The sequence below is a fragment of the Stegostoma tigrinum genome, chromosome 5 (genome assembly GCF_030684315.1).
Source record: "Stegostoma tigrinum isolate sSteTig4 chromosome 5, sSteTig4.hap1, whole genome shotgun sequence".
In the NCBI taxonomy this organism is placed as follows: Eukaryota; Metazoa; Chordata; class Chondrichthyes; order Orectolobiformes; family Stegostomatidae; genus Stegostoma; species Stegostoma tigrinum.
The window spans coordinates 117,999,891-118,021,401 of record NC_081358.1 but is presented as its reverse complement, the minus strand read 5'-3'; the positions used below and the strand labels follow the sequence as shown (position 1 = coordinate 118,021,401).

General features: G+C 43.7%; 1 protein-coding gene across 1 annotated transcript in view; it reads left to right on the top strand.

The window, feature by feature from the left end:
* LOC125451748 (centrosomal protein of 192 kDa-like) overlaps window positions 1–21,511 on the top strand; it is a 214,670-nt gene that overhangs the window by 94,734 nt on the left and 98,425 nt on the right. Inside the window, exons 32-33 of the mRNA XM_059646356.1 lie at window positions 6,530–7,418; window positions 10,681–10,829. Coding sequence (XP_059502339.1) covers window positions 6,530–7,418; window positions 10,681–10,829 — 1,038 coding nt within the window. The remainder of the gene's footprint in view (window positions 1–6,529; window positions 7,419–10,680; window positions 10,830–21,511) is intronic.

Here is a 21,511-nt window from a genome sequence, read left to right as displayed (position 1 = left end):
AGTGAAGTGGTATTACAATTGGATAAAAGCTAAGTACAAAGGCATGAGGAAGGAGCTGGCCAGAGTTGATTGGAAGGGGAGCATAACAGGGCAAACAGTGGAGCTGCAGTGGTGGGAGTTCCTGGGGGTAATTCAAGAGGCATAGCAGAAATTCTTTCCCAAGGAAGAAGCATACTAAAGGGAAGATGAAGCCACTGTGGTTAATGAGAGAAGTTAGGGACTGCATGAAAACAAGAGAAAAAACACTGGAGTTTAGTGGAAAGCCTTTAAAGTGTATTAGATAATGACTTTTGAAAAAAGGAATAAGGTGGGGAGAAGATGAAATGTGAGTGCAAGCTATCTAGTAATATGAAACAAGATTGCAAGCATTTTCTTTAGACGTCTAAACGGTAAGAGAGAGGCAAGAGTCAACATTGGAGTGCTAGAAAATAAGACTGGAAAAGTAGTAATGGGAAGCAAAGAAATGGTGGAGGAACTGAATAGGTACTGTCATGATATAATGAGGTCAGCCAGCTGGACCTCAAAGAAGATGAGCTCTGCAAATGTGGACTGATAATCTGGTAATGGGTTGGGAGACCTGGCTAGGAGGCAATGGCCTCGTGCTTTTTAAGCGCTGGATTGTTAATCCAAAGACCCAGATAACGGTCTGGGGGTCCCGTAGTTCAAATCCCACCACGGCAGATGTTAGAATTTGAATTCAGTGAGACATCTGGATTTGATCATCTAATGATGACCATTGCTGGTTGTTGGAAAAACCCATCTGGTTAACTGATGTTGTTTAGCAAAGGAAAATGCCATCCTTACTTGGATAGGGAATCACACATGTACGTGTGATTCCAGACCCACATCAATGTGGTTGACTCTGAACTGCCCTCTGGGCAATTAGGGATCGGTAATAAATGCTGCCTAGCCAGCCAGCAATGTCATCTTCATGTTAATGAATAAAGGTGGGGGGAAAAAGAAACACAATGAATTTCACGGATATTGAATGCCTGAGAGAGGCAGCAATAATCTCAAAGGCTAAGTATTCATTAACAAAAGGTTGATTGCTGATGGGATACCAGCCTCCAAAGAGATATTTCCTGTCCTTCGCATCAGTTTTCATGGTGGAAGACACAAGTTGCATGAGGGGGCAGAGGTAGGCGTGGTGTCCACTGTAGGAGAAGGTACTGGGGAAGGTGAAAGGTCTGAAGATAGATAAATCATCCAGACCAGGCAGACTAGACCCCAGCACTCTAAAGAAAATAGCTGAGGAGATTGTGGAGGCATTGCTGGTAATTTTTCAGGAATCACTGGAATCAGGGAGTGTCCCAGAGAATTGGAACATGGTTAATGTAACACCACTGTCTTTGAAAGAAGGAAGGCAGACAGAAGATAGGCAGATACAGACTGGTTAGCCTGACCTCAGTTTTTGCTAAGATTTTAGAGTCCATTATTAAGGATGAGATTGCAAAGGTTTTGGTGAAATTGGGCTGAGTTGGCATCAAGAGGAAGTCATGCCTGGCAAATCTGTTTTAAAAATTCTTTTGAGGAGGTAACAAGCAAATTAGACAAAGGTCTACAAAATCATGAGGGGTATAGACAGGGTGGATAGCAAATAGCTTTTTCCCAGGGTGGGGGACTCAATTACTAGGGGTCATGAGTTCAAAGTGAGAGGAGGAAAGCTCAAGGGAGATAGGCGTGGAAAGCTCTTTACACAGAGGGTGGTGGGTGCTTGGAAAGCGTTGCCAGCGGAGGTGATAGACGCAGACACCGTTAGTGTCTTTTAAGATATATTTGGACAGGTACATGGATGGGCAGGGAGCAAATGGACACAGACTGTTAGAAAATAGATGACAGGTTAGACAGAGGATCTTGATCAGCGCAGGTTGGAGGGCCGACGGGCCCGTTCCTGTGCTGTAATTTTCTGTTCTTTGTTCTTTGAGAGCCAGTAGGCATGATATGTTTGGATTACCAGAAGACCTTTGGCAAGTGTTGCACAAGAGGCTGGTAATTAAGAGCCTTTGGTGTTACAGACAAGATACTGGCATGGACAAAGAATTGGCACATAATTGGGGTGGCACAGTGGCTCAGCGCCAGGGACCCATGTTCAAGGCCAGCCTCGGGTGACTGTCTGTGTGGAGTTTGTATGTTCTCCCCGTGTCTGTGTGGGTTTCCTCCGGGTGCTCCAGTTTCCTCCCACAGTCCAAAGATGTGCAGGTTAGGTGGATCGGCCATGCTAAGTTACCCAGAGTGTTCAGGGGTGTGTGGGTTATAGGGGGATGGGTCTGGGTGGGATGCTTCAGTGGGCGGTGTGGACATGTTGGGCCGAAGGGCCTGTTTCCACGCTGTAGGAAATCTAATCTAATGTAATCTAATCTAAACCCTGGAGGGGTTACCATTAACCAGAAACTGCAACTGGATTAGCCAAATGAATACTGTGGTAAAAAGTGTGCCAGCAGCTACAAATTTTGTTGAGTTACTCCTGTCTTCCTAATGCTGGCACATCATCTACAAAGCATAAGTCAAGAGTATGTTGGAAAGCGCTCTCCTTGTTTGGCTGTGTTCAGCTCCAAGAACACTCAACTATTGACACCACATGTTTAAAAACAGACTGCTTGATTGGCATCCCATTCACCACCTTGAACACTGTCTCCGCATGGTGTTGGTCGATAATCTGTAAAATGCACCACACTGAGGCCCCTTTTGATTTTGTCTAGTTAAAAGAAAAGGTGGTAGCTACACAGGAACGCAACCACTTTCGTGCTCTTTCCAATCTACAAACAATCCCGACTAAATCTTGTTTGCCTTTCCCTCACTGTCGCAGCATCATAGTCTTTAAAAACATTTAGCAAGCAGTACGTGTTCCTTCATCCCAATAAATGCCGCATAGGAAGAAAGCAGCTCATCACTACCTCCGGTGTAGTAAGGGATGACTCCCATGTCCTTATTTATAAATACAAAAGAAAGCCAAGAACTGACTGCTTTGATCTTGTAACTCTAAGGCCCATTTCAGTGGGTAAAGCTGAATTCCAGATAGTCAGAGTTAATTTCTTATTGTTGAGATTTAATTCATTAAATGTTTTAGAGACATAACAAATAATGCTGATGGGTTAGACAGAGGATCTTGATAGGCAGGGGCTTGGAGGGCCGAAGGGCCTGTTCCTGTGCTGTAGGTTTCTTTGTTTCTTTGAACTGAAATTTTCAAATGGGGTCTTTTGGTAGACGAAGAGTCAAAACTGTGGTGGATGCAAATCAAAGTTGAGAATTGACATTATTTTAACCCAAGTAAGATCATGATGATATTTATTTCAACATTTTAGAAAATATTAACGATTGAAGTCCGATTTTAGCCTTCCAAAGACTACATGAAAAATGTTGAAAGCCATTGGTCTGGTAGTAAATATGATTTAAAAAGGCTACTGGAATTAATCTTGACCTCCAGTAAGATGGAAATTGTTTGTCATTTTAAATAAATACCAATTTGACCCCATAGATGATGTTGCAGTCTGTTTTCAGCTTTTTGCTTCAGGCTGAATAAATTGGTGCTGGAAGGAAATGTAATAATGCTCAAACAGCACTGAAAGCTTGACACCATTCTGGAGAAAGTAACCTGCTTGATCCACAACCTTTCACTCCTGTCACTGACTCCCAGCAGCAATATACCATCTTCAAGAAGCACTGCAGAAATTCATCAAAACTCATTCGAAAGGATTTGCCAAATCCATGACATACAAAGAACAATGAAAATTACATCACTTGCTTCTTGCTATCCACCCTGTCTATACCCCTCATGATTTTGTAGACTTCAATCAGGTACCCCCTCAACCTCCCAGTTTTCTAAATAATCCTAATCTACTCAACCTCTGTTCATAGCTAGCGCCCTCCATACCAGGCAACATCCTGGTGAACCTCCTCTGCACCCTTTCCATAGCATCCACATCCTTTTGGCAATGTGGCGACCAGAACTGTGCACAGTATTCCAAATGTGGTCGAACCAAAGTCCTATAAAACTGCGACAGGACCGGCCAACCCATGTACTCAATACCCCGTCCGATGAACGAAAGCATGCCGTATGCCATCTTGACCACTATGTCGACCCGCGTTGCCACCTTCAGGGTACAATGGACCTGAATGCCCAGATCTCTCTGTGTGCATCAGTTTTCCCCAGGGCTTTTCCATTTACCGTATAGTTTGCTCTTGAATTCGATCTTCCAAAATGCATCACCTCGCCTTTGCCTGGATTGAACTCCATCTGCCATTTCTCCACCCAACTCTCCAATCTGTCTATATTTTGCTGCATTCTCGGACAGTCCCCTTCATTATCTGCTACTCCATCGATTTTAGTGTCATGGGCAAACTTGCTAATCAGACCATTTATAACCTTCCTCCAGATCACTTCTGTACATCACAAACTGCCATGGTCCCAACACGGATCCCTGTGGAACACCACTGGTCACAGCTCTCCATTTTGAGAAACTCCTTTCGACTAACAACTCTGTTCCCTGTTGCCCATCCAGTTCTCTATCCATCAAGTTTGTACACCCTGGAGCCCGTGCAACTTCACTTTCTCCATCAGCCTACCATGGGGAACCTTCCCTCCTATCAACTTTGTCACTTCTTCCCCAAATAATTCTATCAAGTTGGTAAGACATGACCTTCTTCCCTGCACAAAACCATGCTGCCTATCACTAATAAGCTCATATTTTCTTTCAAATGTAAATAGATCCTATCCCTCAGTATTTTCTCCAGCGTCTTCCCCACCACTGACGTCAGACGCACTAGTCTATAATTACCAGGATTATCCTTGCTACCCTTAAATAAAGGGACAGCATTAGCAATTCTCCAGTCCTCCAGGACCTCACCTGTGCTCAAGGATGCTGCAAGGATATCTGTTAAGGCTCTAGCTATTTCCTCTCTCGCTTCCCTCAGAAACCTGGGATAGATCCCATCTGGATCTGGGGACTTGGCCATCCTACTGCCTTTTAGAATACCCAACACTCCCCCACGCGCCCCCCGAAACCTTATGCTGACCTGACCGAGAATAATCAAATACCAATCCCAAGCCTCAATATCTGTCATGTCCCTCTCCTTGGTGAATACCGATGCAAAGTACTCATTAAGAATCTCGCTAATTTTCTCTGACTCCTTGCGTAAATTCCCTCTGTCCTTGAGTGGGCCATCCCCCTCGCTCTCTCGTTACCCTCTTGCTCCTTATGTAGAAATAGAAGGTTTTGAGATTTTCCTTAACCCTGTCTGCTAAAGATATTTCATGTCCCCCTTTTATCCTTCTTAATTCCTCATTTCTGATTGGTCCTACCTTCCCGATTATTCTTCCAAAGTTTTGCCTGTTTTCAGTTGCCTAGACCCTTATGTATGCTTCCTTTTTCCTCTTTGCTGACCTCGCAATTTCACCTGTCATTCACGGCTCCCTAATCTGTCCTCAACTCTAATCAACCTCTCTTTTAAAAGCCTCCCACATCAAATTTGCATTTACCCTCAAACAGTTACTCCCAATCCACATTCCCCAGCTCCTGCCGAGTTTTGCTGTAGTTGGCCTTCCCCAATTTTGCACTCTTCCTATTGGACCACACTCACCTTGTGTTCATGAGTATTCTAAAACTTAGGGAACTGTGATCTCTGTCCCCAAAGTAAACCCCTACTGAAACTTCTACCACCTGGCCGGGCTCATTCCCGAACGCCAAGTCCTGTAAGGTGCCTTCACAAGTTGGACTATTTACATACTGCTCTAGAAAACCCTCTTCGATACTCTTTACAAATTCTGCTCCATCTAAACCCCCTAACACTAAGTGAATCCCAGTCAATGTTGGGAAAATTAAAATCTCCCACTAAATCGTTGCTCCTACACCTTTCCAACATCTGTCTGCTTATCTGTCACGTAAAAGGACAGGGGCAGCAGCTATGTGGGAGCACCTATAGGTTCCCTTCTGATCTGCTCGCCATTTAGACTTGGTAATATATCACCATTCCTTCATTGTTGCTGGGTCAAATTTCTGTACTCACTCCTTAATGGCATTGTGGGAATACCTGCAGCAGTTCAAGAAGACAGCTCATCTCCGCCTACTCCAGGGCCATTAGAGATGGACAATAAATGCTGACTCATCCAGCAATGCCCACATCCCATGAAAAATTTTTAAAAACTCGATTTTAGCTTAACCCATTCAACTGAGGTATTGATGATGCAGACTACCTGTATAGAGTTGGCTAATGCATTCCCTTGATTTGAGTATTAATAGTTCATCAAATTGAGATGTTTTCAGGTATGTAAATTATTTCCTCTGGTAGAGGAATCTGAAACCAGGCAGATTGGCTCTACATCGGAGCCAGGCTTTTAGGCCTGTAACTACTTCACACAAACGTTAGTGAAATCTCTCAAAACAATGGATTGTTTACTTTACAGGAGTCACCAGTCGATATGTTATATTTGCACATTAATACAGCCCTCTGAGCAATTTTTACCAAGAAACTATTCTGCCAGCACCTTGCAATTCAATTTGTGTTGTGCTAAAAATGTCATTTTCTTCCACAGAATGACCAAACCATTGAGCTAAGCACAACAATTATTCAATCAAGTCCCACACCAACACCAGATCAAACTCTAATTAATTCAAGTGATTTGATCTTTTCAAGCTCACTGGAAGGACATAAAACAAATTATGAGCACGGAAGATTGGGTTGTGATAAACAGCCAAGTGATCAGGCCAGAAGTCCTGAGAATCAGGTTGAAAAAGCATGTGTTTCACAAACAGCTGATAACCTATCTTCTCCACAATCTGAGAAAGCAAAGACTCAACCAAGTAAGCAGCGGTTGGATGTTTTCCTTTCAGCATCAGGCCAGCCAATGGCATATGAAAATCCATCTGTACCACAAAAAGCTGATAATGTTTGTGCATCTGGGCAGGACAAGATTCACAGAGTACGTTGTGTAGAATCAGTGAATGCTCCCTCTGCAGCCAGTAGTGGATTAAGTGTTCTCCCACCATTAAATTCTGATTATAGATGTATACCGATTTCGAGTTTTAAACTTCCAGCAACGTCTTCAGATGTGCCCATGGCAGCCCCAGCATTACTTACTGGGCATTCATTGTTAACAACTCCATTGGCGCAACAGTATCTGGGAACGCTGACTTCTACTGCCAATTGCTTAAATGTGCCTTTGACCTCATGCTATTTGGGCAATACTTTGTCATCGAATTTGCATAGCCTTGCAGCTGGTTTACCTGGTGCTCATGTGCTCATGGAGAATATTCATCCACTTGATCCTAAATTAGGGACAAGAATGCTTAACTCAGCGCAGTTTTACAGTGCGCACGCTGTACCCTTGGATTCTAATTTTATAACACAGCCTGTTGGTTACCAACCATCTAGAATAAGCATGTTTGATCAGTGGCCAGGTGGACTTCAGCTGAAAGATATTGGTAAGTAATTTGTTCCAATATATTCTTTGAGATGAAACTGCAGCTAAACCTTCATATGTTTATTTTTGAGAACATCAAAGCAAAATCAAATAACATTTAAAATTCAGATCCTCACACTAATAAAATAGCTTAATTCACTCTAATTGCATTAAGACTATATTGTACAGAACCAGTGATAATCGGAACTACAGATGCTGGAGAATCCAAGATAATAAAATCTGAGGCTGGATGAACACAGCAGGCCCAGCAGCATCTCCGGAGCACAAAAGCTGACGTTTCGGGCCTAGACCCTTCATCAGAGAGGGGGATGGGGTGAGGGTTCTGGAATAAATAGGGAGAGAGGGGGAGGTGTACCGAAGATGGAGAGAAAAGAAGATAGGTGGAGGGGAGGTAGGGAGGGGACAGGTCAGTCCGGGGAAGACTGACAGGCCAAGGAGGTGGGATGAGGTTAGTCGGTTGGAGATGGAGGTGCGGCTTGGGTTGGGAGGAAGGGATGGGTGAGAGGAAGAACAGGTTAGGGAAGCAGAGACAGGTTGGACTGGTTTTGGGATGCAGTGGGTGGAGGGAAAGAGCTGGGCTGGTTGTGTGGTGCAGTGGGGGAAGGGGAGATTTTGAAGCTGGTGAAGTCCACATTGATGCCATTGGGCTGCAGGATTCCCAAGCAGATTATGAGTTGCTGTTCCTGCAACCTTCGGGTGGCATCGTTGTTCCACTGCAGGAGGCCCATGATGGACATGTCATCTAAAGAATGGGAGGGGGAGTTAAAATGGTTCGCGACTGGGAGGTGCAGTTGTTTGTTGCGAACCGAGCGGAGGTGTTCTGCAAAGCGGTCCCCAAGCCTCCGCTTGGTTTCTCCAATGTAGAGGAAGCCACAGCGGGTACAATGGATGCAGTATACCGCATTTGCAGATGTGCAGGTGAACCTCTGCTTAATATGGAAAGTCATCTTGGGGCATCCCCACCCTTTGTCCGCTTTCCGGAGCGACCACTCTCTCTGTGACTCCCTTGTTCGCTCCACGCTGCCCTCCAACCCCACCACACCCCGCACCTTCCCCTGCAACCGCGGGAAATGCTACACTTGCCCCCCACACCACCGCCCTCACCCCTATCCCAGGCCCCAAGATGACTTTGCATATTAAGCAGAGGTTCACCTGCACATGTGCAAATGTGGTATACTGCATCCATTGTACCCGCTGTGGCTTCCTCTACATTGGGGAAGCCAAGCGGAGGCTTGGGGACCGCTTTGCAGAACACCTCCGCTCGGTTCGCAACAAACAACTGCACCTCCCAGTCGCGAACCATTTCCACTCCCTCTCCCATTCTTTAGATGACATGTCCTTCATGGGCCTCCTGCACTGCCACAATGATGCCACCCGAAGGTCGCAGGAACAGCAACTCATAATCCGCTTGGGAACCCTGCAGCCCAATGGCATCAATGTGGACTTCACCAGCTTCAAAATCTCCCCTTTCCCCACCGCATCCTAAATCCAGCCCTGTTTCCCCCTTCTCTTCCCCCCCCCCCCCCCCCACCCCACTGCACCACACAACCAGCCCAGCTCTTCCCCTCTACCCACTGCATCCCAAAACCAGTCCAACCTGTCTCTGCCTCCCTAACCTGTTCTTCTTCTCACCCATCCCTTCCTCCCACCCCAAGCCGCACCTCCATCTCCTACCTACTAACCTCATCCCACCTCCTTGACCTGTCCGTCTTCCCTGGACTGACCTATCCCCTCCATACCTCCCCACCTATACTCTCCTCTCCACCTATCTTCTTTTCTCTCCATCTTTGGTCCGCCTCCTCCTCTCTCCCTATTTATTCCAGAACCCTCACCCCATCCCCCTCTCCTGATGAAGGGTCTAGGCCCGAAACGTCAGCTTTTGTGCTCCTGAGATGCTGCTGGGCCTGCTGTGTTCATCCAGCCTCACATTTTATTATATTGTACAGAACCATATGCTCACTAGTAACAAGATGTTATGTTACCTCATTGTGTTAGGAGAGGGCAGCACGGTGGCTCAGTGGTTAGCACTGCAGCCTCACAGCGCCAGGGACCCGGGTTCGATTCCCACCTCGGGCAACTGTCTGTGTGGAGTTTGCACGTTCTCCCCGTGTCTGTGTGGGTTTCCTCCGGGTGCTCCGGTTTCCTCCCACAGTCCAAAGATGTGCAGGTTAGGTGGATTGGCCGTGCTAAATTGCCTGTAGTGTTCAGGGGTGTGTGGGTTATAGGGGGATGGGTCTGGGTGGGATGCTTCAATGGGCAGTGTGGACTTGTTGGGCCGAAGGGCCTGTTTCCACACTGTAGGAAATCTAATCTAATCAATGCACCACATGATCTTGCCCTATGCAAAATCTACAACGTTGTAGCTTTGTTCTCCGCAGCTGAAGGTTTGGCTCACTTGTTACCTGTGGCTGAACTGGAGTGGTGCCCCTAGCTTGACAGGATGAGATGTAGTATTAGGTTCCCAAACCGTTACCTTCCCCGGAAGTAGTCACAAGCTAGTGGGGTGTAGGGGGAGTGTTGACCCATGGCTGGGAGTTTGATTTGTGGGTTCATGAGTTCCAGAGCATGCCCACATACTGGAGCCTACAGGCTGCATATCAGGGGCCTAAACAGCATCCTGAGTTCTTTTTCAGAAGCTCATCTGAAGCTGTGGCATATCTAATTTCCACCTTGCCCCCTGCCTCCCCCCCCCCCCCCCAACCCCATGCATGCCCTCCAAATCCCTCCCTCTGTCAACACCCCCACTTCTTTCTGTTTTGCTTCAATGTGCCACATATTCAAATCTTTCCACCAAAACCGGTTGCGTAGGGATAGTGTAGGACTGGTGAATTTATTTTCCCCCATTGACTTTCAAACCAACTTGTAAATATGAGCCTGAAGGTAACTGGGAGAAATTTGGTTAGGTAATTCAATAATGAATCTGGAGCTCTTGCCCAGACCAATTGCTCAGAAATAAGACTTCAATTCATGATATACTGGTTCAACAGTGCAGCGAATAATTTAACTGAATTGGTTTGAGGTATCAGTTTTGTAGTGAGTCAGGATGGGGAGAAATAAGTGATAAATTTGACAAGGACGTATTCAAGGTCCCAGTATATTTTTTCCCCTCAAAAGATAGTTACATGAAACCGGCCAAGTTATTTCTGATCTATTTTATCGATTTATTTTAGAACTTTCATGAAGTATGTATTTTTATGTAGTTTGTGCTTTTTATTTCTTTATGCAGATTTGTTCTTTTTTTTACAAAATAACTTTTTTGTTAGGTCAAGTGCTGGTCCCAGAGGAATTGAAGTTTCCGAACTCCTGTTGTGTTGGAATAGCATCGCAAACATCTCTCAGCATGTTTAATCCAACTGAACGATGGATGCAAGTCTCTCTACGAATTGTTAGTGTTTCGGTGAATGGAGAGAAGGTTTGTATTATTTTAACCTTTCCCTAAAAAAAAATCAAGTCAGCTTCCAGCAGAATGCTCTCTAGACTTCATTTGTGAGATATGGACAGCAATTGTTGTCCATTCTTGATTGCTTCAGTAATAAGTCAACCACACCGCTATGGGTCTGAAGTCATATGTAGAACAGACCAGGTAAGGAGAATAAATTTTCTAGAAAGGATATTTGTGAGCCAGATGGGCTTTCAGTACCATTGTCAGTAGTCACTCCATAGTGATTAAGACTGGTTTTTATGCTAAGTCAGATTTTACTTGGTTACCAAGGTAGGAATTGAACAGAAGCTCCAGAACATTACTCTTGGGTTTTGAATTATTAATCCAGTGGTGATGTCACTATATCACCATCTAGCCAGTTGTCTAATATTTATATTTTATGGGACCTGTGGATCCCCTTTCTTCCACTTTTGACCAACTTTCAATACTTTCAGAAATATACCAGGTGATGACAGAAGGATTAAGGAATGCATGTATTCTGTTGATGAATACTAATTTTGTTCAGAATTGTTAATGGGTGTTTGGCTGGTTCCCACTAAGACCTTCGCAATTGTCGTGCTGAACTACCATCTTTAATCCCTATAAGCCTTCCCTTTTTTGGTCGGAATGCACACATTGTTGTTAGGCTGATGTGCTACTATTGAATGTGTTTGAGAACTCTAGTTACTCTCTAACTGATGGGGATATTTGAAGATTAATCCAGACCCTTGATCACCAGGGTAGTAATGCAATTTTCTGGAAACATCATCAGTTCAAATTCAACTATGACAACCATGTTGCCTTTTTCAATGACTCTGAAAGAACTGCAGATGCTATAAATCATGAACAGAAACCAAGTTGCTGGAAAAGTTCAGAGGGTCTGGCAGCATCTGTGATATTAAACAGAGTTAATGTTTTGGGTCTGGTGACCCTTCCTCAGTTTTGAAACAACACTTGAGCTACTTGATACAGTCTAGGACAAAGCAGCTGGCTTGCTTGATTGATTGATTTGGCATCACGTCTACTCCCTCCAGTGATGCTCAGTAGAAGCAGTCTGTATTATCTACAAGATGTACAGCAGGAATTCACCAAAGCTTCTCTCTCAGCACCTTCCAAACCCACAACCAGTACCATCTAGAAGGACAAGGACAGCAGATCTACGAGAACACTACAAGTTGCAACTTCTCCTCCAAGTCACTCACCATCCGAATTGAAAGTATACTGTCATTCCTTCACTGTCGTTGGGTCAAAATCCTGGAATTCCCTTCTTAACAGAATTTTATAGGTTTACCTACAGCACAGGACCTCAGTGGTTCACGAAGGCAGTTCACCACCACTTTAAGGGTAACTAGGGATGGATAATAAATGCTAGCCAAGATAGTAACACCAATATCTCACGAGTGAATGGAAGTGACAGCTGGTGGTACTTAAATTCTGTTCATAACTCTAGAGTATAAAGTGAGTCCTCTGTAATTGTGTGCAAGACAATTATCCTCACTTACTGCAAGAGCCCAGTTGGTTCACTGTTCTTTTTTAGGGAAGGAAATCTGCTAACCTTACCTGATCTGGAGTACAAGTGGATCTAGACCAACAGTAATGACAGATGAGACCAAGTACAGTTGAGTACCAAGAGTAATACTTAATAATTAGAAATAAGAGAAGTAGATGAACTATCGAGTCAAAGGTCACAGCACAGAAAAGGCTTTGCTTTTGGCACATACTCAATGGGCCAGCCAAAATCTATTTTAATGCTGTTTCCTTTACCTCGCCCATCGCCTTGTGTGCCTTGGCATCGCAAGTGTTTATCTGAATGCTGCTTCAATGTTATGAGGTTTCTGCCTCTACCACTGTTAAGCAGTGTTCCAGATTCCCACCGCCGTCTGGAGGAAGAAGCTTTTCCTCACATCTCCTCTGAAACTTCTGCTCCTTTTAAAAACCTTTAAATCTGTTCCCTGGTCCCTGGTCAGTGATCCCTCCATCGATGGGGCAAGTTTTTCCTGGTACCCTATCTATTCTGCTCACAATCATGGCCTTTCTGTCTCCTCAATCTGCCCAAACCTTTCCAACCCAGGCAACATCTTAGTAAATTCCTCTCATCTCTTCCCATAAATCTACCTGATCTGCTGAGTCTGTAGCAATTTCAGTTTTTGTTTTAAATTTTCATATTGCTACAGCATAGCCTCCCTGCTTTTTAAACTCCTGCCTTTATTAGCCAAGGCATAAATGACATATGCTGACTAGACCCCTTTTTATTGACCTGTCTTAATTGGCCTGTATGTCCACTAGTCCCTTATGAGATAGCAGCACAAGGTTGTCTTGTGGTATACATAGTGGTTAAAGGAGGAGTAAAACTGGTCACAGACCATAAGGAGGATTTACATATTGAGACAACGCATTGCTAAGGTGTAAATGAATACTTTGCATTTGCCTTTATAAAAATGGTGGATGCTGCCCAGGCAGCGGAGACAGAGGAGGAAAATTGGCCTTTAGGAGGGTTCCAGTCTTAGACTGATACACACAGTTGACAAGGTGCGGGGCCTAGCTGGGATTCATCCGAGGACTTGAAGGAAGTGAGGTAGAAATTGCGGGGGCCCTGGGCATAATCCTTAAATATTTTCTGGATATGGGTGCGGTGACAGAATCACAGAATAATAACAGTTCAGAAGTATACCATTTGGCCTATCATGTATGCACCAGCTCTGCTTTCTACTTGCATTTCCTTAACCTTGCACCATATTTCTGCAAAATATTTTTGTCCAAATAATTATGCCAGCAGCCTTTTGAATGCCTCAGTTGAACCTGCCTCTGCCACACTTCTAGGCAGTGCATTCCATACCCAAACAATTCATTGTGTAAAAAAACAGTTTTTCTCCTATTCGCTGTTGCTTCTTCTGCACATCACTTTTAAATCTCTGCCGTCTTGTTCTTGTTTCTTTTTCAAGCTTATCTATTCTGTTCAGTCTGCCCAGGATTTTGAAAACAAATGTCTTTCAAATCTCCTCTTTCTTTCCAAGAAGAGCAGCCCTAACCGATTTGAATCTGTTCACAGTTTGAAGTTTATCATTCCTGGAACAATTCTAGTAAATTTACTTCTGTGTTCTTTCCAAAATATTTATATCTTTCCTGCAATGCCGCACCCACAACTGCATACACATCTTCAGCTGAGGCCTAATAAGTGTCTTATACAAGTTTAACATTACCTCGTTGCTCTTGTACTCTGTGCCCTTATTAATAATATTGAGAGCACTATTGTTTTTGATTACTCCTTCACCTGCCAGGCCACCTTCCATGATCTGTACACCTGATTTTCCCCAAGCTGCTGTTCTCATCTTACATGTTTTTCTGACCACAGGGCCTCACCTCACATTTCCTTACATTGAACCTCAATAGCCAATTATTTGCCCACTCCGTCAACTTACTTATGTCATTTTCGAGTTCCATACAGTTATCCTATGTTTCCTGTCATCTGCCAACTTTGTAGTTGTCTTCTGTATACCAAGATCCAACTCATTGTATTTACCAGGAAAAGCAAGTGTCTTGATGTTAGATGCAGTAAGTATAGTCTGAGAATTTAGGCCAGACCATTCAGTAGAGATGTAGGAACCACCTCGGCAGGCTGGTTGAGATATAAAACTGTCACAAATGGCAGTTGATGCTGGATCACTTGTTAGGTTTAAATCTAATGTGGATAAATATTTAAGGAAATGTTTTAAGGAGTATGGGCCAAAGGCAGATGTGTGGAATTAGGCCACATATTAGCCATGATTTCAATAAATGGCAGAACAAGTTCCATGGGCTGAATGGCCTATGCCTGTTCCTACATCAAATTGGTTTAAAACATTTCCCAGTAGCATGAGCAAAATGTCCAGCAAGAATCTCATGAAATGTTCTTGGCAAGTAGGATTAAGTACAATCCCGATGGATTTTATTCAAGGAGCAAGTGGATAGGGAAAGGATAGGATCACAAAGGATAAAAGAGGGAATTGATACATGGAGCAGGAGGAAGGAGGTGTTATTCTTAAGGATTTTGCTAAGTACTTCTCCTTTTGTGAATACTGATGCCAAGTTCGGAGAGGGGTTTGTTGATACTCAAGGCATTTTGATATTAAGGAGGAGCTGGTATTGGATATCTTGGAACAACATTAAGGCAAGTCCCCAGGCATGATGAGATGTACCCCAGGATGCTAAGGGAGGAGATTGCTGGGATTGATAGATCTTTGTATCCTCTTTGCCCCAAGTGAGATCCCAGAAAGCTGGAGAATAACCATTGTTGTTCCTTTGTTTAAGAAGGGCAGCAGAATGCTCCTGGAAATTTTAGGCCACTGTTCTTCACCTCCATGATAGGCTTATTGCAAAAGATTCTTAGATACTGTTTATTTCCACTTGGGGAAATAAAATGGACTTAAGACTAGTCAGTATGGATTCATGTGGGCATGATCTTGTCTCAAAAATTGTATTGTGTTTTTGAGGATGCAATAAAGATGATTAGCAGTAGATGTTGTCTACGTGGACTAAGGTATTTGCCAAGTCCCTCCCTTTAGGTTGCTCCAGAAGACTAAGACACTTTGGGTCCGTGGTCAGTTGGATACAGAATTGACTAAAACCATTAGAGGGCAGCTGTGGAGATTTGTGACCAATGGTGTACCGTCAGGATCGACGCTGGAAACTTGGCTTGTAATATGTAGATTTGGATGAAAGTGTAGGTGGTTTGATTAAATTTGAAAATGACATGGAAATTGGTAGAGTTGTGGATAGTGAGGAAGGTTGACCAAGAATACAGCAGGATATAGATTAGATGGAAAATTTGAGCAGAGATACAGCAGTTGGAGTTTGATCCAGACACGAGGTGATGTATTTTGGAAGGAAAAATATGAGGAATGTATATTCAGTAAACGGCAGGTCCCTTGGGAGCATTGATAGACTGAAGGACCTTGGTCTAGGTCAATTGCTCCCTGATAGTGGCAACACACATGAATAAGGTGGTATAGAAGTTATATGGTACGCTTGTCTTCATTGGTCAGGTCATTGAGTATAAAAGTTGGCAAGTCATGTTGCCAGCCGTATAAGACTTTAGGCTACATTTTAGAGTAGTGTGTGCAGTTCTGGTTGCCACAGTTGGGAAGGAGGAGGATCCTTTGGGCGGGTGCAAAAGATGTTTACCAAGATTTGGCCTGAATTAGAGTGTATTAGCTATGAGGCGAGAATGGCTGAACTTGGGTCATTTTTGTGAGAGTGACAGCAGAGGATGATGGGTGACTTGATAGAAGTATATCAAGGGGGTGGCATAGTACTGCTGCCTCGCAGCACCAGGAACCCAGGCTTGATTCCATCTGCGTTAGACAGTCTGTGTGGAGTTTGCACATTTCCCTATGTCTCTGGGTGCTCTGGTTTCTTCACACAGTCCAAAGATGTGCAGGTGAGGTGGATTGGCCATGCTAAAATATTCCTTGGTGTGAAGGGATGTGCAGACTCCGTGAGTTAACCATGTGTGCTGAGGTTACAGGATTAGTGTGGGTTGGGGTGATTCTGTGTGTGATGTTCTTCGGAGGGTTGGTGTTGATGGCCCAAATGGCCTGCTTCCACACTGTAGACGTCCAAGATTAATGACACATAAAATCTTGAGGTGCATGGACAGTTGAAGTCTCCTTTCACTCTTGGATCAATCAACTTCTAGGGGAATAGAATTGTAAATCAAAAATTTGTGAAATGCTGAAGGAGGCCATTGAGTCTATCGAGTTTGCACTAACCCTCCAAATAGCATCCCATCCGGACCAACCGCTACACCCAATCCCTGTAACCTTGTATTTCCCATGACCAGTTGACTTAGCCTGCATGTCCCTGGACACTATGGACAATTTATCATGGCCAGTCCATCTAACCTGTACATCTTTGAACTGTGGGAAGAAACTGGAATTCCTGGTGGAGACCCTGACAGACATGAAGAATGTGCAAACTCCACACAGGCAGTGACCCAAAGGCCAAATCAAACCATGTGGCTGTGATGCCGCATTGGTAACCACTGAGCCACTGCGGCCCCAGCCACCAAGGTGAGAGGGGGAAAGTTTAAAGGAGATGTGTGAGGAATGTTTTTACACTGGGTAGTGTGCCTGGAATATGCTGCCAGGGTTAGTGAAGGAGCAGATATGTTTGTAAAGTTTAAGCGACATTTAGACACATGAACAGGCAGTCAGTAGAGGGGCATGGTTCATGTACAGTTGATGGGATTTGTTTAGAATTGCATCATAGTCAACACAAAAATGTTGATCTATCCTGTTTTGTAAGCTAAAAAAGTAGTTTGGCTGGATGGTATGCAGGTCTCCTTTTTTTAGGTATTTCACCAACCTGTTTTTCTTCCTCACCAGAACTCAGTCATTGAACTGTACAGTATGGAAATAGACCCTTTCAGCCTAACTTTTCCATGCTGACCAGATACCTTAAATTTATCTAGTCCCATTTGCCACCACTTGATCCATATCCCTCCACCCATCTTATTACAACCGAAGTGTTTAAAACATCTGGTTTCCTATCTCTTCATCCAGTTCATGTTATTTTTGTGCTTACAAATCCTACACCAGAAAATATGAACTGTACATTTTCACAACTGAGGTTCTTTTACTAATTGTCAATTTTTTTTTGTTGTTGGAAATGCAGGTCCCTTTAGTGTTAACCAGATAATACTTCTGATTAGAAAATGTTATTGCACACTGGCGCAGGTGGAACTTGAACCCAGGCCTCTTGGGCTAGAAGTAGGGACTCTACCACAGTACCATTCGAGCTTAAGGGTTAACCAAGCTTCTTTCTTTTTTCTGCTCTATTTTATAAAACGTTTCGTAAACCAATCTGTTTTTAGATGTTCTGACACGCCTCTGGAGCAGATGGGACTTCAACCCAGGTTTCTTGACTCAGGCGAAGATTGCAGGGTTAACTAGGCTACTTGCAGAGTTGATAGACAGTAGGTGATGGTCATTGGACTTGAGCTGATTCTACACCAGTGGGGAGTTGGTTTCTGGATAGGGAAAGGGCATGGCAAGAATTGGTAGACGACAGGGTTCAAATAAAATTCTTGTAATGCTGTGAATGGCTTTTGATGCTGGGAGTTATAGGAAACTATTTAAAAGTTAGGTCTACTTATTAGATCATCAGAAAGAATCTGGAGAGTAACAGAGAAGTTGAGAGTTGGGATGGTTTAAGTTTTTCAGAGCTCTCAAAAAGCTATCACGAGTTTATAAAGCTTGCAATACTTTATATCTTAAGGGATGATCCTTCGGAATGAGCTTGGTGCAAAGTCTAAGAGGACTGGCGTTTTTTTGAAGTGCTAATGTTTGTTCTGCAGTACTGTCTTCAGGTTCTTTTCCAAGAAAAACTGTGTGTATTTTTATTGACCAAATGTTTTGTTCAAGGAACATCTTGCTTTTGTTACCAATTCAAGTTCAATCCTGTTTCCAGGCCTAGTTCTATTCTAAACTGATCTAATGGATCTGTTCCTCTGGTGTGGTCACCAATATCAGGGAGAGCAAATGCAGACTCAGACTAGTTCATGGAGCATCTGCGTTGTGCAAGCATCAACCAACCTGACCTTCTGGTTACCATCTATTTTAATTTCCCCCTCCCGCTCCCCTGATGACACGTCCATCCTTGGCCTCCTCTGCAGTCAGAGTGAGATTATTCTTAAACTGGAGGAACAACACCTGATATTTCACCCGGGAAGCTTACAGCCTAATGGCCTTAACATTTGACTTCATCAGCTTCAACATCCATACTCCCTGACTGCCTTCCACATTGCCCGCCTGTTCATCTTCCTACTCACTTCTCATGAACCATTCACAAATAACTTGCTACCTGCATCCACCTATTACCATCCCACTTATCCTTACCCCAGCCCCAGTCCTTCCCTCTTTGTTTATTTCTGGGTTCCCCTTCCCAGCCCTGATGAAGGTTTTTTGGCCCGAAACTTTGACTTTCCTGCTCCTCAGATGCTTTTTGACCTGCTGGGCTTTATTGGCTTCCCACCTGAAGACTCAAGTTCAATAAGAATTGCTTGGATGTAAGTATGATCCCACTTAGTGTATTTTCGGTAGTACTGCAAACTAGCTCAGCCAAAACACACTGGCTGGGCTGGGGACACATGTAATAGTAAATGCTGATTGCAGTGCCACTAAGGACTGTCAGGTAAACACAAGCAATTCTAAAATCGTCTTTGCAACTTGCCGACTAGGAAATTTCCTGACGCTTCATAACAGATTATTCAAACTCAGATGCTATTCAAGAAGTGAAGAAAATAAATTTGCAAGCAATGCAGTAAGTATTGATGTGCAGCAAATGACTAATTCAGTTAATTAAATCTGAATTGGAGGAGTTGTGTTAGATTTATAGGAGGAGAAAAGGCAAATTAAGCTAGCTGTGTAAAGGCTTAATGTTGAGTTCACCTTTAAATTCTGAACCAACTCCTGTTCTTTTAGCTTTACATTGTACATTCTCTGTCACCAGGTCCATCATCCCAGTGGGACTCTGTTACTTCAGGTCTAACAGTTAAAGACACCATTGCTCTGCCATTCTCAATTCCAGCCTCTGGTGACTGTCTTTGTGGAGTTTGCAGATTCTCCCTGTGTTTGCATGGGTTTCCTCTGGTACTCTGGTTTCCTCCCACAGTCCAAAGATGTGCAGGTTAGGTAGATTGTCCATGCTAAATTTGTCGTAGTGTTCAGGGATGTGTAGTTTAGGTGGGTTATAGGGGGATGAGTATGGGTGGGATGCTCCAAGTGTTAGTGTGGACTTGTTGGGTTGAAGGGCCTGTTTCCACACTATAGGGATTCTATGATGTTCTAAGAAACTTGATGCGTTTCACGAACCTTGCTTTTTTTTTCTTACCGAAACGTACTTGCCCTTTAACAATGCATAAACATTATTTATTAGAATGCAACCTTAACATGCATGCACTTTATGGCCAAGAGTGAGTCCACTCATTCACAAATTAAGATGGACAGCATAGACAAGTCTGCATAAATATTACGAGTAGCTAAAATGAACAAAATCTGTTAATCACCAAAAAAAAACAAAGTTGAGGATCCTGGAAATCAGAAGTGTCACTGGACATGAAATGTTAATTATGCTTTCTCTCCACAGATGCTGCCTGACCTGCTGAGCTTTTCCAGCAATTGCAGATTTTTGTTTGTCAATAACCAAAGTGGAATGAGGTGACTTTGCCAAAAACCAAAAAAAATGACTATGTATTGTCAAATGGAGAAGATTAATCAATTGATAGCCAGTCAGTTAGACCCAAATCTTTGCCTAGTTGAGAAATTCTTCTTTTCGGAAGCATTGATTTATTATTCCCACTTGGGATGAAAGAGATCTATCTTCAATTGCATGCTTTTGGAAGATCTGAGTGCACCTGCCCCTCTTATTTTAGATGGGCTGCAACCTAGCCATCCAAAAGCTGTTTATGGCATTTTTCTTTCAAGCAAAAGCTACCTGATGCCTACTTGTCCCACAAAAATAATATCCAGCTACTTCAAAAGTCATGTCGGTAAGTGAACTTGATACATTTTTTGCTTTCAACTTTTAAGTTGCTTTTTAAAACAAAATCGACTGATTCATTCTGTGTATCACTGCGGTGTCTAAACTTCCATTTACGTGATTATATTCCAAATCAAATCTATGTAGTCCTTGCAGAGGTGTCAGAATGAAATTGAATAAAGAAACTATTTCTGGATACAACGCATCATCCTCTGACACTTTGGCCATTTACAATCTGACCCCACCACAAAAGACATTTTTCCAACGCTACCCTTGTCTGCCTTCAGGAGACACCACTCTGTGTGACTCCCTTGTCTGCTCCACACTCCCCTGCATCTGCAGGAAGTGCTAGACCTGCTCCAACACCACCACCTCACCCCCATCCCAGGCCCAAAGATGACTTTCTACATGAAGCAGATGTTCACCTGCACCTCCCCCCACTGCATCCCAAAACCAGCCCAGCTCGTCCCTGCCTTCCTAACCTGTTCTTCTTCTCACCTATCCCCCGCCTCCCATCTCAAGCCACACCTCCATTTCCTGTCTGCCAGCCTCATCCCGATGCCTTGACCTGTCCATCCTCCCCAGACTGATCTATCCCCTCCCTTCCTCTCCACCCATACACTCCTCCTCTCCGCCTCTCCCTTTTCTGATGAAGGGCCTAGGCCCGAAACATCAGCTTTCTTGCTCCAGAGATGCTGCTTGGCCTGCTGTGTTCATCTGGCTCCACACTTTGTTAACTCAGAAACTATTTCTGCTGACTGCATAAGTAAGTTGAGATGACATGTTCAACACACCATACTTAATGCTAAAGAGAGATTAAGATCCTTGATTCTTTACTCGGGTGTTAGAGTATGAATGTCTTTACATCAGAAATTGTTTTAGAAACTGAATCCATGATGCTGGTAGTAGGGTATTTCATACAAGTTATCCAATTATTTTCAATATCAAACTTGTCCACAAAGTCAGAGCTGGTTTATTGGTTAAATAGATGTCTTACTGCAGCTGAAAGAAGGGCTGAGGAGAGCTATAAGTGGGTATGAGAAAACCTTGGCAGATAGCAAGAAGGAAGACTCCAAGGAATTATACACGTGAGGAATAAGAGAATGACCAGAGAAAGGGTAGGGCCAATCAAGGATTGTAAAGGGAGTTTGTGCACA